Raw genomic sequence first — 18,236 nt, forward strand, 5'->3', positions numbered from 1 at the left:
AGGAGCAGTGTGGTCAACCCAAAGACCTGCATTAGAGAGTTGACAGTCAGAGCAGACAGGCTGGCGAGGGCAGGAAACAGCACACATTGCCGGGGATCTGGATACCAACTTACCCAGCCTCTTGGGCTCTCACAGCTGAAAGGCCAAGACCATCATTACTGGTAAGGCTGATGAAAGACAGGTGACCCCCAATATTAATCTCTTCTTCTGTATTAGTAGTGAAATTACTTCAGGGTGTCTCACAACAGCCTCACCAAATAGCAACTGCATACTTCTAGTCAGATGTTTTTATCAACACCTACCAGTTTGGACTGAGCCATTTGCCCATGCCTCATTCTGTCCCACCTCCCCCATTCCTGGATATCTTAGCACATGGATATTTTCCATGCCAACCTATCTTTTTACCCTAGCATTTGTTTTTGTGATGAAACACTAAGCTTGAGTAACCAGCTTTGAATTCCCACCTTCTCCTGCTGAGACTGAACTCTGTTTTCCCTTTCAGCAAATCGCAGTCCCTGACAAACAACTTCAGCATACCTGAGTCATCTCAGCGAGGAAATGCCACTGAAGATGAAGCAAAAGCTGAGACCATCCGCAACCTGAGGAAATCATTTGCTAGCCTGTTTTCTGATTAACAGTCCTGCAGCTGGATCTGTGCTTTTGTCAGCCCTCACTCTACATTATGTCATACCTGATGTCATCCTGGAATACAGTCAGTGAACCCAGCGATTTACAACTAACACCTGGGTAAAGGGAATTTAGAGAACTATAGTTGTTTTAATACAAAGAAAATATTCAAATAATGATCTGAAAAGTGACTGTATAAAAGTGTCAGTATTTCATTGGGTTTTGTGCATAATCAGAATAATATCTGTTCAAATGACTGAGTTGTAAAGCAAATTTTACTCTTGCTAACCTCTGTGGAGTCAACACAGTTATGACAGTGCAAACTAGGTTTTATTTTAATTTGTATATAGTCAATACAATTGTTAACTTCCAATTACTGAATTCTTGTTAAGATCAAGCTAAAAAAAATTAGGCTTCTTTCAGAAACACCCATGCAAAGGCAGAGTCAAGAATAAGTATCCATTGACCAACAAAGTGAGCATGCTTGAGCATCCAGTGAACTGTGGAATTTCATTATAGCAACTTCTTAAAAGGTCACTTTTCAGAGCAAAACTACGTTCAAGATAAAGACAGTACCAGGCATCAGTAAGCACCAAAGATCACATAAGCAGGTCAGCCAGATGGTCTGCTGCTTTACTCCAGATCATTCTGCTCATAGCAGATAAAACATCTCTGTTTCATGCCTTGCATTTATGTCCCCTGCGTGTGACTCCCGAGGTCTGAGAGAAAAATGTCATGTTCTAACCCTGTAGCCTTAGTTTAAAAACAACCTAAGAAATGGGCATTCCACACAAAAAAACAACTTCTTCCCCTGCCCCTGAAAACACCAGAGTTCACACTCACAGTTCACACAAACTCCAGACAAAACCCAGCTAAACTCCAAGCACTTTGGTGACTTGGTCACATCTGGCTGTATATGTCCCTTAGGAACATGCTTAATTAATAGCAGATCTGATGAAGTGCACATAGTTGTGTGCTGAGTGTTCCATAATACTGAATGGACAGAGAGATGGAGTGAAATCCTGTCCCCCGCCTTGAATTCCCACTGACTTTGCTGGGGTGAATGCAAAATGAATGCAAGGTGACAAACTTGCAATAGAACTGGAAAATTACATTTCACAAATAAGATGACCTGGGTCCTTCCTGAGACACCAAGCCACAGAAGGGCACATATGGGATTGTCCCAAGCAGTAACAATCAGTATTACTTCTCCCTGACCATTCCCAAGAATTATTCTTCCAGAGAAGACAGAGATGGATCTTTGCTGGTGTGCTTTTCCTCTAATCCTGCAACACTGAAAGAAGCTGTGTGTGTCTGTGCACATACACTGGAACTGGGACATGACAAACCCCACACAACCTGTGTTCATGATTGAAAAAACTCATCCTAGGTAAATCCATGTATTTCTAGCTATTTATAACAGCTGAGATCCTACCCCTTGCACCCTGGGAGGTCTGTTTGGAACACACCTAATGCAGATGCCAGTCCTCATCCCACTTCCTCAACATGCAGCTTTGAGGCCAGACTTGGCTTTGTGCTTCCCTTGGCAACTTCACCATGATGATACTTAAGAATGCCCAGGGATGTCAGTAAGTCAAAAAAATTTTTGAGCCAATGGCCCAGATCTTTGCTGTCACTTAAACAAGGAGATCCCCAAAGCAGCAAAAGCAACAGCTGCATTAGCCATCTTGGATTCTTGGATCTTATGATTCACTGGTGGGAGTAAAGCCAAACAAGGAAATCCTTCCTGCACAGCACCTGTAATGAACATCTAAATCCAATGAAGTCATCTGGACCTTGTATGACCTACCCCTGAGCAGGCCTTTGCACATATAATGGCAAATAACAGCACAGCTTTTCCAGATTGGAAGTCCCTCAAGAGACTCATCTGGATCAATGATTTATACCTCAAGTTCAGTATTACAGAACCATCTTATTCTCTGATGGTTTGTCTTCTGTTTTGCTTTCCTCATCTCTGTGCTGTCCTTCAGGGTTTGATAAGCAGTTTACCATGTAGCATCATAAATATATGTCATCATCTGAGAAAAAAAAACTCCAGTCCCTGCTGTGTTGTCTCCAGGAGCAATAAAAGAGTGAGAAATGGCCTTGAGCAAGCAGTGTCCCACTGGCAAGAGAAGTAGATTAACAGGCTTCACTTTATGTAGAAGAGGATTTCCTTCTGTAACACTTCCCTCAGCATGGTTTATGCCTTTCCCTTCTGAATGGTCACCAGAGATGCAGAGACAGAAATGAAAGTTTACTGAGGAGAACCCTCAATTGCTTTATCCCCTGAAATTCCATGATTCCCTCACCAATAGACCATATACAAAAAAGGAATGGTGACTAGTACGACATGGTCCCATAAATCAACAGCAGTTCATCACTGAAAGTGCAACAGCTGGGTAATTTGCTGAGGCTGCATTTGAACACAGCAGGGCTGTCCTCTGACAGACCACAGGAACAGGACAGCACTGTCAGCCTTCATTCCCAGTAGTGACTCAATCTCTTCATTTGCCTACAGCTCCCAGCTGTCGCCTTTTGAGGGACAAGCAAACAGAATTGCATCTCACTGCCTAGCTTTAAGTTGTAACATCAAGTACAAACAACAGGCACTCTGAGCTTAATTTAGTTAGTCCATGGTTCCTGAAAAAGCACCTTCAGTTCTATTCACAGAAGTGCTTTAAAGCAGTGAGTTGATTTCTAAAGTTAGAATGATGAAAATCTGTTGTGTCCTATAACTGTTCCAACAGTACACTTCCCATCTACAGCTATGATGCTCACATACTAGATGTGCTAACAGGAGATTCACAAATGCATCATCCCATCTTCAAATTATCACCTTTGATGCTGGCTTTCTACTCCAAAATCCCTACCCTCTAGAAAAAGAGAAGAGAGAATACAAGGGGTATTCTTCTTTTATATGAATGGAAAACAAAGGTACACCCAAGAGGCATTTAGGTACCTAAATATAACTGTAGGGGCAGTAAGAAAACAACAGAAAAACTGGTAAAGAGAAGCTACATTTAAATCACAAGGCACATAAGTCCCACAGCACACCTTGGGATCTTTCTCACACAGATGTGAACACCTAGAACATGGTCAAAGCTTCTTTTGTCCTATTTGCTTTAAGTTTCTTCACACGGAAGCCAGGAAACATGAATAGATTTGTGTGTTTGGGTCCAGCCCAAGAAGTAGCTGGGACACAGCTACGACACCCAACCATATCCACCACCTGGAAAATTAGTTTACATTTTGCTGTTTAGCTACAAACTGAAGAACACCTTGACTTTCTTGTCATAGCTAGGTGTGGTATTTCAAGAGGAATGGAACACACATTCCCAGGCAAGCTAAGGTCCAGCAGAACAGCAGTCCTGCTTACAAAATACCACTTGTAAATGCAGTGGTATTTTACAGTCTTCCAATAATCACAAGCAGGTACGTAAGACCTTGTGTATGGCTCATAGACCTTGTGCATGGCTCAGCTTCTTCATCTGGTTGGCCTGAAGTTTCATGATTAAGATAAAACAATACATAGAAAAGCCAAGGATAATAGTTCCTTATTTCCAAGTGACTCAGTAGCAACCTTTACAGTGCTAGATACTGATTAGTACAGGTAAGGAATGGTCAACTTAAGGCATTTCATCTTTTGTGATTTCTCTTTTATCACTTGCAACAGCAATGATATACACACTTAACTTAGGAGCTGGGAAATAAAAAAAAAACAAAACAAAACAAGCAGGTAGTTTTCAAGTATTTCCTCTGTTTTGTCTTCTAATTTTATACTGTTGGTCCTGAGATACCCTGTTTTATGAATAACAGGAACTCCTCTATAAGGAACTTTACAGTTCCAGCTAAGTCAGATTTCTTGATCTTTGGTTCACAACACCTTTACTACAATGTGAGGGACAACAAAAAAAGGGAAGGAGTATCTTCAGGTCACTTAGTGGTGTATGTGTAAAAGGGCTGAGTTCATTACTTCAAAACCAAACATTTCAATGACAAAATCCAGGATAAACTGAACCTCTGGCATCAGCCTGCAGAAGTATGACTTCATGGTTGTCTTCAGCAAAGACGGCCCAATTCCAGAGCAGCACGTGGCTCGCCAGCAGGGCAAACCATGCAACTGTCATCAAGGCATTGGCAATGTGAGCACCACTGGCACCACAAAATTAACTAACATGCATTATGTTGTCACTGTTCCCAGAAATAGCTTGGAAAAAAAGGAAAAAGGTAAGTTATTAATTATTTTATCAGTTAAAGCTCTGTAACCTTATCTGAGTATTATTTATGCATTCCTGAAGCACTGAAGCATTGCTGAAGCATGACAAGGACAAAATTGTACAAGACCAATACAGTGTAGATTTACCTTTTCCTTTTTATAGTCAGTGGAATATAAAGAATTGCTGCAAACTCTAAGAGATCTGACTATACATTTCACTGGTGAAAATGCTTTTGGAACAAGGCAATTCAACCACAGAAGGAAAAAGTTAAAAGTTAAGGCTAATCTTGGTAAGGAAGGAAAACTATCTCTGCGAAGAAGAAAAGGAAGAAAGAAGCAATACAACTTTTGACAGCAAAATAAAGTATTATATTTTACTTCCACTGGCAAAACTCCCTGACCTTACTAATGTCAGCTGAATTTATACAAAACGAGAAAATGAACCACTGAAATCTCACCTGAAAAAGCACATAAGAATTACTGATTAAATAGCTTGTATTTAACAGGAAATGTCACTCCATTTCCACAGCTGGAATTTCAAAAAAGTTTTAGAAAATAGTATCAGTTGTCACAACAGCCATTAGTACCATTCACATTTATAGAAACACTGAGATCAATCATCTTAAAAAATACATAAGAAATTAAAAGTTCTAGCAAAGTTCAGTCATTCCAGTCTTCCTTTAATTGAGCTCCAGCATCAGTTTGCAGGTCTCATCAGGAAACTTTACCAGTGGTCTTGTTAGCTGCTCATTAGTTAATAAGACAACACTTGAAAGGTGCTCATAACATGCTACAACACTTTTTTTTTTTTTTTTGGCATGTTATCATCTGATACTTAAGTAATGGAACTAAATGGAATTTACTAAAGTCAGAATACGTTCTGCTTCTTATAATGTTGTGATCCCATCCCCACTGTAACCAGGTCAGCCTATTTAATTCTTTAAGTATGTCAGATAGGAAGAACAGATGCATTTTCACACCACTTTTAGTCACAGTAGATGCAGTCACGTACTACAGATCCTTATTTGTAAAGTCAAGGACAAAGTCAAAAGTTTTGCTGCTGATTCTTTGTAAAATTGCTCTGTTTCTGCTTAGACTTCTGAGTTGCACTGTGGCATGATTTTACTCAATTGTTTGTAAAATGAATTAATTTGTGTTCTAATATTTCCATTGTAAAGAAAATCCCTTTGCTGTATTCTTTGTGCATTAAGTAACAATACAAAAACGCTTTTTACTTAATAAAATATTAAAGGAAAAAGGAAACAACACCTTTAAAAATTTCCATGAACACACATCCACCATAACAGCAGCAGTATCCTTTCTATGTGGTAACTTTTTTGTTAATAAAGATTATTAATTAGCTGAGTAGATTTTAAACAAAACCTTTCATCCTGGCAATGCAGTAAAACTCTTCAAATAAAACAGACAAGTAGAGGGCTTGTATTTAAAGTGCTCTTTATCTGATGCAGTAAGGATTTGGCCGTTATTCTGGTCTCTAAGTAGCACTTCACAGACGATTAAGGGCAAGGAGGGGGGCAGCAGAACAAACTGCTCTAAGTCGTAGCTCTTTGAGGAACAGACCTTAAGTGCCAGGTATTACAGCACTACCAGAGCACAAAACAAACCCAGCCTCTGCAGTTGGGACATCACCATGCACACATGTTCTTGACACAATCTGAAGGCAGATGTTAGTGCCTGGGATTTGCAATCTCCTACAGTTAGAAAGCAAGCTCAGTAACTACAGAACTCCCTGCAGGAAAAAGCAGCAATCAAATGAATGCACGGCGAATGTCCATGGGGCGGCCCCGGCTGGGTCGAGGTGGAAACCTCTCACTGGGACCAACTCGTCCTGGAAGCGTGGGGTTTGCTCCAGGTAGGGAGCCAATGGGGTCAAAATGTGGTCTGAATGGAGGAAACTGACCTGGTGCTTCTCCCTGGCCAGGAATGAGTGAGTTAATTGGGTCTCCAACATATGGAAGTGTTGGTCTCTCATCATATTCTCCCCCAATGATCATTGGGGGATAGATTGGATTTGATGGGAATGGGTTGGGTGGAAAGGGATTAGGGTAGAATGGGTTGGGATGAAAGGGGATTGGATGAGGTATAGGGGGCAGAAGCATCATGTGCCTCCATCTCAGAGCTTCCTTCTTCTGCTTCAACTTTTTCTTGTATAGCTGCAGACAAAAAAAAAAAGCATTTTAAAGCTCTCTAAGTGTTCCAGCTTCAGCAGCTGCATTCAGTTTTACAGCACTTCTCAAAGACATGCTCCTCACCAGCCTGAAAACTCAGACCAGCAATTCCCCTGCCCACCAAATACCAGGCACAGCACCCCTGAAGATCTCTAAACCTCATGGAGCATGCACCACAACTTGTTGATGTTCCTTTCTGCTAGTCTGATCAACATGCACACATAGAATACCACACTTCTAAGCTAAACTTTAACTCAAAGTTACTGCCTCCCAAAGTCTATACTTAATTCTCAAACTAAGATTGATCTCAGAGAGACTATATTAAAAAGCCACCTACTTCTTTCCAATCTGTGTCACGAGGTCTTGCAATAGGATCTACAAAGAGAAGCAAAGCATTAGGAAAAGCAACAGATCTTGTGCCACAGATACCTGCAGTTTGTCAGAATGCAAAGAATAATCAAGATATGAAAAACACTTTTGGTCAATACATCCTTTTCTAAAGATAATGTATCTTAAAAATATAAAGCTCCAGGTCCATTTGATAGGTAATCTACTTGCACACCCATTCCATGTAAAGCATGATCATGAAATGTTATTAAATACAGAAATCCCAGAAACATAATTTCTGCCTTCACCTTCTGACAGCACTTCCCCTGATTACCTTTGTTTCTTAACTCTCTTGTGAGAAATTGAAGCAGGAATATATCTTCCCTCCATTTCCTAATATCTGCAGTAGCCAATACACCAAGATAGCAAAGGAAACAGATGAAAACAAGGAAAGCCTGCACCACACAATGGGATGAACCATGTGGAGCATCAATAATGGCTCAGAAGACTGCCAACCATTTTCCTTGGTAGAAAACTCTGCATCCCCCTGAATCACACACTGATCAACTGCACTGATTAGTATCACAAACAACTGCATTACTCACAGTGTTTCAATATCATTATTGGTTGCCTGAGGAGCCTTTTATCAAAGCCTGTCAGAACTAACCCCTCTGTTAACATGAGAACATAATGAGAAAAAGATGTGCCTAATATTACCTCGGAAATCCCGCAGATACATAAACCTCCAGAGAAGCTGGTCATTGGAAGCTGTGTAGAGATCACGGCAAACAGCGGAGAGAGAGATGAGGGAACGGACATCCAGAAGTCTGAAAATTCGAAGCTTGAGCTCAAGAGGAAGGACCACTAACCCAAACACATCTGGCAAGTTCAAAGCTACAGAAAGGAGAAAGAAAGTTCAGAAAAAATGCAGTAAACTCGACATCTCTTAGGTAGTGCTTCTATCTCCAAAGTCCCTAAAAGAAAGAAAGAATATTATAATCTTTCTCTTACATCCTCTCCCTTTGATGCCTGAGTTACACCACTTTTCTGAGCAATTACTGTGATGTGACTCCTTGCAAAACAGATCTCTTGCAACTCTAACTACACTTAAGAGGAGCACAAAATAGGGCAAATGACACTTTATACTGAGCACTATGCCTAAGAATCATTGCACACCAAATTATGCTTATAGGCCACAGAGCTAAGGAATAAGTAGAGGGAAAAAAGACCTGCCCAATTTCATGACCCTGCAAAAAAGACAAATATAGAGCACATGCTTCACATAAAATCTTCATGCACTGAAGTCTAGAGGGAATTCCATTGTCTTCAGAATACAAAGCTGAGACCATTTATGGCAGTAAATATGCAGAGAAAGCCTGGGTTCCTACTGCTTCACAAACACCAGCCTGGGTTACTTCCTACCATCCTCTCCAAGCCCTCAATGACCGTTCCTAGTAAGATCATTCCTGAGGTCAGACTTGCAAAATAAATGTTTCTGTTTTGACAAAGAAATAGATCAAAACTACAGAACTACTGCTATAAAATTATTGTGGTAGGATTTCTTCATCATTATGCATGGAAAACAGCCACTCCATTTCCATCTCTGAAGTGAGAGTAGAGCAATCAAAATTAAAACCAGAATTATATTAACATTTTCTGAGTTACAAAGATTAATATGATTTCTTTAGCATGTATATTTTACTTTATTTTTACTGCTTATACGCCTATCACTGAACAGCTGTTTCTAACATTCTTCCTTCAAGGCTTTAGATTGACTCCCTTCCTTCCATCCTCAAAAATTAAATACCATCTTTAATTGCAAATATTTTCTCTCACCTTGTCGGGCAGCAGCTAGGAGAGAGTAAACCAGCTGGTCTTTAAAGAGACGGGACAATTTCTGAAGGTCTTTGTAAACACCTGCAACCTTCTCTATCAAAGAAGAGAGGGAAAAAGCTTAACTTCAAGAGGTTATAATACAACAATTATATAAGAATTACAGTTTTCTTATTAGCACAGCTTTTTTCTGCTTGTGATCTTGATAGGAGCAGCTCTGCATCTAGAGTGTAATAATCCTGCAACAAGTCAGTCACTAGAAACCATGACTGGGCTAAGCTTTCCCTTCAGCCTTAGAAGGCACAGTTAAGGGAAAGACTTGAGTTTTCTGGAAACAAACTGATTCTCAAGCTGTCAGAGCTTCCTTTGTCAGACTTCAAAGCTCCTGCCTAACACAGATCTATGTTCTAAGAGCCTGCAACCTTCATTTCTCTGACAGAAGTACTCTTCCATGCTGTTCTCTGAAGAAAGAGGAGCAAGAACACTTTAGTGTTATACTGGACACACTTCAGCACTCAGTTAGTTCTTCTACAACCTTTCAATTAGACTTGTACATCAGGGACTACACAGAACATAGGAAATTGAGTCAGCCTGGACTGCCAGTAAAGCAACTCATATCCTCCAGAGAATATAAGGATGGTCAGGTCTGTGCCCACAAAGACCCACATGGATCTGCCCTTCTCTCCTCCCTCAACTTAGTTTTCACTCTAATTTTGGCACTCTGGAGAAACTATGGTTTCTTTTTGTCAGAAAACATGTGGTCAGCACATGTTTTCTGACAAAAAGAATTTAACAACTACAGTACCACAACAAGAGTGTAGGTACCACCAGCCTCTGAAACTCTGAGCTGCCAGGCAGAAAGGGGATATCACTCAGACCTGCTGTCCCAGAGATTCGCACATATGCCTAAGACCTCATAAATAACAGGCATATGGGCCAAATGATAAACTGAGCTTTACAAGTTCTTTCCTTACATTGTTAATCCAAGAAATTCAATTTGTTCTAACAACAAAATGTGAGTAAATGGCTACACTCTGAAATCCTTTTACCAAGAAGTTATGACTAACCTAAATGGTAACCACACTTTTATTCTTATTTGCTATTCTGTACCTATTTGGTGTTCTACTAAAGCAAATTCTTACCCACTGTGTCTCTTCTTTACTTTTCAGTTTACTACTATGAGATCATAGCTCAGGCATACCTGGGTCCTGAAAGCAAACAAAGGATGATGGCAATAGCTGGATTCTCTTAACACTTCTAATCTCTTCGTTGATTTTTAATGTTGCTACAAATAAAAGAAAGAAAGACATTTCAAAATTTAAAACACAGAGAGACAACAAAGACCACTTCATTACTTAAGTAATACATAGTCTGGAAGTTTTAAGTCTTGCAGAAAACATAAAAGAAGCCAAAACATTGTAGCTGAAGCAAATCTACTTCCTTCATGTCTGGCAATGTGTACCAAAGTTCCTATGAAATGAGACAACAAACATATTTCTACAATATTGCAATGAAAAGGCCAGCTGAAACTCCTAAGGATTAATCTCTTACAACAACAGGGAAAAAAACAGTCAACACAGAGCCTGGAAAAGAGTATTCAGCATCAGGAAGTGGCATCCTCTGCACCTCAGCAACCCAAGTAATAAAGGTGCAGTTCAAAACACACAAAAGCACACTTGAGTTTTCCTAAACAATGGTGATACTTAGGAATGTGCATCCAGGATGAAGACTTGACTGACTTACCATTAATAGCAATAAGATCTCCCAGAGGCACACAAGTCAAACCAGCAAAACCTTCTCCACAAAGGGGATGTGTGTACTGTAGCTTATAAACACCATTCCCTCTCCATTTCTCTGGCATGGAGACTGCCTTGGCTTCTATCCCCTACAAATGTAAAGGGGTAACAAACACACTGTCATACTTTTGCAATGTACCAATGCTGAAGGGTGAGAAAAGGATTGGAAGTTAGGAAATGGCAGAATGATGCTTGCAATTCAACTCTTAGATCAGTTCTAATGACTCAGTGATCATGAAAATATATGATTATAACCATTTTCCCCAAAACTAACAGTAAATCTAAGTGAAGTTCAGTAATTTTTGTCCTGATAGGAACAGACATTCAGTGAACACTCACACCTCTTTCTTTGAGACACATACTTCATTCTGTCATCCATTCCAGCATTCTGACAACTCCTGCACATAATTAATTTGCTGCTCAAAAAAAAAGCTATTGCACCTTTTCTGTGAACTTACCATATTTGACAGGGCTTTAAGAATGATAGTTTGCAGTTAATTAGAAAACCTGATTCAACTAACAGTTTTGCTTTCAATTTCAGTATGAAACAGCTCAGATGGATTATCAGAGTGGGATACAATATAACCACAAGCACAAGTAGGTTCTTTCTTTCCTCTTAAATCTGCACAGCATTCATCTTCCATACCTCCAAGTCTGCTCACTGCCATAAACTTTATTCACAGTGGCAAATGTATTATTTACACAGTATTTCAAATTATGGTGCTACAATGAACTTAGCAGATTTATTAAATTGGTATTGGTCAACCAGACACTCACATGTGCTTAGTCAGCCTCACTGCAAGAAAAAAGATGAGAATTTAAACACCTTACTGAGACCAGATCTTTTTCTCCATGTTCAGCCATGTATTAGTAAACATAAAATGCAAATGAAAAGGGGAAAAGTGAATCCATACATCGTACAGATGTACTGCCATTGGCGCTTGAGTATGACACCTCTACAGATTAGTACAATCAAAGCCAAACTTGGCACTAAGTTGAATATGGAATTAGAGACACTTTTTTGGCAGACTTAGACCTCATTAAATACCATTTGATAGGATATCATTGAGATGATACCGACACTTAAGGCAGTATTTTGGGGAAGTGCCACAATCTAAGCACATTTTCACATGCTTTATAGTAAAAGGCAGAAGCAGGAGGTTCAGCTGGGTCCCAGTGAGGCTGAGGACCAACAGAAACACAAGGACAGGCCTCTTCTTCTAAAAGCTGCTCCAGTCTTCAGCCTGAAAACTTTCTGGGAATTTTGAGAAGCTGATCCTTCAGCAGCCCCTACAGCAAACTGACATATAAAAAGGCAGAAGCAGATCCTCAGATGCAGCTTGTATATTCCACAACTTCCCCACACTGACTCAGAAACTTCTGTTTCTGCTGCACCTACCTACCTGAGGTACATAGCCTGTCTCCATCATGAGAAGATGAACCAGAACGATCAAGGCATCAGTGGCACTGGTACACTCAGCAGAAAGGTAGAGCACCTCTAAGGAATGGGGTGTTTCACCATCAGCAGCTTCACTGCACAGCATGGGTTCAGAGGGATAGGAACCTGTACTTTCTTCCAGGTCAGGATCTTCTGGGACTAATCTAGAAGGAAATTCTTGGCTGGATCCTGCCTTCAGGGGAAAGTAAAGCATATATTTGTTCAGAATATTACACCTCTATATACATCAACATTATACAGCTGCTTATTCCAGCCTGATTCCCCATACAAGTCGTATGGATTCATTATACCTCCATTTTCTAGCATTCCAGATGGAGACTGGGGTCATATATGTAGCCCTTGTGGTTTTTAATCCTTATAATGCAAACCCTTCATGAAAGGGTCTGTCATTTTGTTGCATATACTAACTGAAGGCAAAGTGATCATACTATATTAAACCTTCATCAGAATTTTTGCAACATACATAGGAATAACTTAATCACTACAGTATCAATATTTATTTGAACTTAGCCAATATGCATGGCAAGTAACCCAAATGCCAACTTGGGCTGCCAACAAACAACAGGCCTAAACAGCAGGGGAGGAAAAAAAAAAATCGATCAATGGAATGCATCTGCTGCCACTTGAGGAACACTGTGGCTTCATTGTAGCTTCCTTTCTTATAAATCATGGCATGTTATTAATTAACTGACAAAACTACACACAGACACATTATTAAATAAAAGAAGAATGAAAACTATAAGCAGATTTACCTAAGGTAAGGGTCAGGAAAGGGGGAAAAGATAAGAGCCTGTCTTCAACACTGCCTGTTGCATCTGCCCCAATCTAAACTCGGTTCCTCAAGAAGACGGCACCGAGGCAGGCAAGAAACATAATCCTTACTTCCTTAAGTGCATGTTCCAGCAAAAACATATACTCCTGTAAACCTGAAACACTCTCTCTCTTCTGTGCCACAGTAATATGCAATGAACAGAAACAAATTTCCATTCAAATAACCGAGCATGTATCAGACAAGTATAGGGAACCAAATATTCCCAAGAAATTCACTCCTACATAGTACAGCAACTGACACAACAGGACACCTTCCTTTTTGCCTTGTGCTGTACAGAAAAATTCTCATGTACTTACCCTCTCACCACTCTCTTGAACTTCCACCTGAGCCTTCTCATTGTCAGATTGCTCATTCTGCCCTTCTCTTGCACTGTCGGCCTGACTGTTGTTGGGGGTCAAGGTGGACGGCTCATGACCATTCTGAAGTGGGGCAGGAGTAGCAGGAGGAGGAGGTAGGCTGGGTTGTCCATCTGGCTCTTCTAGTAATAAGCATATCAAATCACCAGAAACAATCCCATATGAAGCTAAGGTCTTCTGATCCTCTGTGAGAGCATCTTTTCTGTTCAATGTTATTGAAAACGTGGTATCAGAACTGCAAAATAATTTTAAAAAGCAGTAAGGAAACATGGTTCGCTGCACCTGGATAGCTACACACTGGACATGGCAATTGCTGCTGTGGTTTAGGTGGCCTCATGGTGATTGGGCAAAGATGGGACTTGGTGATCTTGTCCAATCTTCATGATCCTATGATTCTACAATTAGAAATGCATACTGCATATTACAATAGTATTGTGCCGCAGGGCTTAATCCACTATTAATTACCAATATATAAAAGAAATATGAGTGAGGGGAAAAAGATTATATGAAATTATGAAAAGATTATATGAAATTATTGCCCCCATGTTTCTCGCCAAAGGACATTTTAAGTTGCTGCAGCTGTTTGGTAAATAAAATTTCATTTACAGAAATTGGTCATAAAACAGTTATGAAGGAAAGCAAGTAAGTGTCCTTCAAAAGAGATTTCACAGCTGGAAAACAAGATCTAAATAAACTACTGCCTCGGATTATTTAAAAATAAATAGTGTTGAAGACTCAACCAACTTGCTTTCTCACCAAGCTAAATATTAATTTCAATGATCAGCAGGTGTCCTATAGAATGCTAGCTGAAAATGAGGATAATAAGATAAGACACTTCAGGCAAAAAAAAAAAAACAGAAATGAAACTGGTTAGCAGGGAAGCAGCTACCCAGCAGCAGCTATAAAATACACCCACTGCGGCAAGGCAAGCAGTAACTTCAGATTCCTCCTGCCCACACTGCTGTGTGAATCACCAGTGAAACAGCAGCACGTCGGACCGAATTAAAGGTTTGTGACACAAACCCTTCAGCCAGCATCAGAAAACGCTCCCCTTTTACAGGCGATTCATTTTCCTACGGAGGATGCCGTGAGTTCTTCACAGATAAAATGTTTATGAAACTTCAACTGAGATTGTCCAGGAAGCCTGAGAGAAGTGTAAAACCGAGACCCTACAGCATTTTGTAACTTCAGCGCCGCGCAGAAATCTCAGTCAGCTCTAACCGCGCTGCAACCCGCACTTTGCAACGGAGCACTGCCGAAGTTTTGCTTTCCCGCTCCGCAGCGCCCAGCCAGGAAGCAGCCCGGGTCCCAGGCCCGGCAGGAGCCCGGGCAGCCGGTGCCGTGGGCCGGGTAAAGCGGCCGGGCCGGGCGCTGTCAATCCCGGGGATGCGCCCCGGGCCGGGCAGTGCCGCCGCAGCGCCGCGCCCGCCCGGCAGGGGGCAGTACTGCGCTCGGGGCCTGGGGCAGATCCCTCTCCCCGCGCCGCGTGGTACGGCCCCGCCAGCCCGGGTCGCGCACGGGTGGCATCGCCTCCCCCCGGCACCCCTCGCGATGGTTCGCTCCGCTCGCTACCTGTACCCCCAGGCGGGCAGCAGGGCCAGGCGCAGCTGCGCGCGCAACTCCCCCAGCGTTGGCTCCGCCCCCTGCACCTCCAGGGCCGCCGTTCGCTTCTGCAGCCGTACGCGGAGCTTCATGGCGGCGGCAGCGGGACGGGCGGGGTCTCCGCGCCCACCTCACGCCCCGAGTGGGCCCCGCCGGGCGGCAGCGGCGGGGAAGGTGGCGATGGGGCGCGGGCGCAAGGGCTGCCGGGCCGGGCCGTTGTTTTGGTTGTCGCGGAACCGCCTCAGCCCGGCCCCGGCCCCGCCTCCGGGGCTCGCGGCACGCCCCCAATCGCTGTCTCTGCGTGCCGCGCTGTGGCCCGGCCACGATCGATGATTGGGCGCTCGGCTGCGCGCGGGGAGGAGCCGCCTCCGCGCGCGCCCCCACAGGCGGTGCGGGAGCCGCCATTGCTGCGTGTGGGGCTCTGGCGCTGCTCCCGCGCCTCACAACGGCTCCACTCCTCCTCAGCCTCTTACCCTGCCGTGGATGAGCAACTGGCGGAGTAACTCCTGCGCTCGGGCTGCCTGATGCCGCGTGCCGAGGGTGCTTGGGCCGCTGCCCTGCTCCTCCTCAGGGTAACATCGGGCCAGGTGATGTTCTGTAGCCAACGCTACAAGGGAGAGCCTGGCTGGCTGTTAAACTGTGGCCGAGGGTGGAAATGCGCAAAAGGAAAGGCTGAAGGAGGATGCTGCCCCCGAGAGTGTTTAGTTTTATGAAGGAACATGTTTTTTTCTACACCAGTCTGCTAAGTTGTCACTTCAGAGGTAGTGCTGCAACACCTGTGAGCCAATAATCTCGACAAAAGTATGAAGTGATACAAACTGAAGTTTACTGGCTTTAGTTCCCCTTCACTTGTCATACTTGGAAAAAAAGCATTTCCTCACGTCTTTTATCTGAAAGTGCACACTTGGCAGGAGCATAATGTTGAGTGGGGGAATAATGTAAAAAGCAATTTTTTTTTCAAGTTTTCACTTCATTTAATGAATTCCTTAGAATTTTCAAAAGCAGTAAATTCAGAGCTAACTTAGAACAATGGATATTCTCTGAGCATGGGGTGCATCACATTTCCCCATACAAAGAATAACATAAGTGCGGTACTTTCTGGGAATGTAATACTAAAATGATAAGTGAAATTACAAGACCTAGCTTAGACAGCTACCACCAAGTACAACTGCTTATTAGGGCCCTAATCACATTGCTTAACCCTGTAGGAACAGCCCTGCTGTCTTCTTTCAGCACCTGGGAGCCCAGCAAGAAAAAGGAGACTTGAAACTTCAAAAAACTATTCTGGGCTGCAGGTGAAATCTCCTTAATGCATCTGAAAATGGCCATCCAATCAATCTCATGCAATTCTTTTTAGAGTTGGCTCTCAGAGATGTCTCAAACTGAAGGGCAGCCATCCTCTGGTTTCTACATGCCAATAAATTCCTCAGTGGAAAGGAGAGGCTTGCACTGGAGGTGATGAAAGGAAAGAGGCAGCTGAGCTGGAACACCACTCGCTGGACAAGGGAAGAGCTGATGCTCATTTCAGTCAGCTTGGTGTAACTTACCACAACAACAAGGGATTTCCTGAGAAGCTGCACCCTTTGCCACGGCCCTTTTGGATAGAGTCCTTACACCGTCATCATCAAATGGGAACACATCCTGAATAAACCCAGAAGAGTGGGTTGCTGCCACAGAGGGGGATGAGAGTGGACCTTGCAGAGAAGTAGAAAGGAGAGCACGTGAGGAGCACTGTGCCTTTCAGAAATTCTTTGCTCTCTCGAGGAGGGTTGAATCCGATGTGTGTCAAGCTGCTGCCTCAACATCATCACCATTTTCCTTTGGCCATGGATGTCCTACTCTGTTTCATTCTCCAGACTTATCCCTGTCACAGCCGCCTCCTGTTATCCCACTGGCTCCATGGCAGACATGCTCCTAACAGCAGAACCACCTTCTTGTAGCTTGAACAGGCTGAAGCGACTGTGTGACGTGAGGTGGTTCAATTTCTCAGGAGCTGACTAGTCATTATTGGGTAACCAGCTAGACCAAGTTACAAGTGAGCTTTTTTGCTGCCACTCTGTGAATTTTTCCTTTGAACTTTATGAGTCAGGCTATAATATAAGGTTTAGACACATTTTCCACACAGCAGGAAAATCTCCTAGAAACAATTAGGATGAAAGGCTAAAATGTTTTCCTCAGCTTTCAAGTCTGGCAAATTTCACATGACTCAACACCACCATTATTTTTTCCTTCACACATCATTCTAGAAGAAGGGGTTGTTATTTGATGAGTTACAGGTTTTCTCCACCATTTTAATTTTTCTCAGTCTGCAGGCAGGAGACTTTCAATGGCCATATATGAAGTTGACCTCTGGCTGGGAAGGGCACTTGTCCAAATACTATAGGAAACCTGTGTGCTTAGAGGCTTAAAAGGTTGTGTACAGAGGAATTTTGACTTTCAGCATAGTTCACTCTTGTCAGAAAGAGTAAATATTTTTAAGTCTAGTTCATTAAGATAATACACAGTTTGGTGCCAAAAGAAAGCTCTTTGTCAGTAGCTTGAAATGGTTGTTGAAGACTGTGGTTTCTCTACTCAAAGTACTTTATTGAGGATGTTTCTTTTCCTCATGGTCAGTGTGAAACACAGGCAACAGAACCTGTTTCACCAAAGCTGTAAAACCCTACTGATAGCCCTTGTGGGTGCTCTTGAGTAATTTGAAAATTAAAGCTGGAGTCCTGTTGACCAAGTCCCATGGCAGAGGAGAGCTATAAAATGTAAAGGTCTCTTTGGTTCAATTACATACCTCATGGAAATTTTTTTTCCTGAAAGAAGAGTGTGGTAATAAAGCTGTGAACTGGTGGACCTTTTCTGTTATTTCTCTTCATGTATTTGCCACTATAAATGATGTATTTTATAATATGTATAAATAAATACATATGTGTATGTATTAACTTACGATGCTCATATTTTGAATGACAAGATTCACACTGAAAGATGTGATAAAGTGTGGGAAGAGA

At 42.2% G+C, this 18,236-nt stretch overlaps 2 protein-coding genes and 1 long non-coding RNA gene across 8 annotated transcripts in view; 2 read left to right on the forward strand and 1 right to left on the reverse strand.

The window, feature by feature from the left end:
- SYN3 (synapsin III) overlaps positions 1-6,216 on the forward strand; it is a 196,199-nt gene extending 189,983 nt beyond the window's left edge. For all 4 annotated transcript variants that reach the window (XM_036400515.2, XM_036400512.1, XM_036400516.1 and 1 more), the window contains one exon: positions 503-6,216. In XM_036400515.2, coding sequence (XP_036256408.1) covers positions 503-635 — 133 coding nt within the window. In that variant the 3' untranslated portion in view covers positions 636-6,216. The remainder of the gene's footprint in view (positions 1-502) is intronic.
- Positions 5,506-15,476, reverse strand: FBXO7 (F-box protein 7). Of its 3 annotated transcripts, none has more exons than XM_036400518.2 (9): positions 15,217-15,476; positions 13,579-13,873; positions 12,395-12,622; positions 10,939-11,080; positions 10,397-10,480; positions 9,199-9,291; positions 8,080-8,256; positions 7,373-7,410; positions 5,506-7,020 (listed from the first exon to the last, which is right to left on the reverse strand). In XM_036400518.2, the coding sequence occupies exons 1-9, from the start codon at positions 15,330-15,332 to the stop codon at positions 6,616-6,618; spliced, it is 1,578 nt and encodes a 525-aa protein (XP_036256411.1). In that variant the 5' UTR covers positions 15,333-15,476; the 3' UTR covers positions 5,506-6,615. The 3 variants fall into 3 exon arrangements, with proteins under 3 accessions (XP_036256411.1, XP_036256410.1, XP_036256412.1); XM_036400517.2 differs by having other exon boundaries at positions 15,211-15,476; XM_036400519.2 differs by lacking the exon at positions 15,217-15,476 and adding an exon at positions 14,662-14,986.
- A 131-nt stretch (positions 15,477-15,607) lies between these two features.
- LOC118697509 (uncharacterized) lies at positions 15,608-18,170 on the forward strand. Its single transcript, XR_004981768.1, has 2 exons — positions 15,608-15,827; positions 16,598-18,170. It is a non-coding gene; the product is annotated as an uncharacterized LOC118697509 (long non-coding RNA).
- The last annotated feature ends 66 nt before the right edge of the window (positions 18,171-18,236 follow it).

The sequence above is a fragment of the Molothrus ater genome, chromosome 5 (genome assembly GCF_012460135.2).
Source record: "Molothrus ater isolate BHLD 08-10-18 breed brown headed cowbird chromosome 5, BPBGC_Mater_1.1, whole genome shotgun sequence".
NCBI classification, from domain to species: domain Eukaryota; kingdom Metazoa; phylum Chordata; class Aves; order Passeriformes; family Icteridae; genus Molothrus; species Molothrus ater.

Coding starts and splice junctions, on each gene's coding strand:
- FBXO7 (XM_036400517.2), bottom strand. CDS start 15,332: ATGAAGCTCCGCGTACGGCTGCAGAAGCGAACGGCGGCCCTGGAGGTG. Junction 13,874..15,210: donor CTGCCCGCCTGGGGGTACAG/GTAGCGAGCGGA, acceptor ATTATTTTGCAG/TTCTGATACCACGTTTTCAA. Junction 9,292..10,396: donor TGTTTGCTTTCAGGACCCAG/GTATGCCTGAGC, acceptor CTTCTTTGATAG/AGAAGGTTGCAGGTGTTTAC.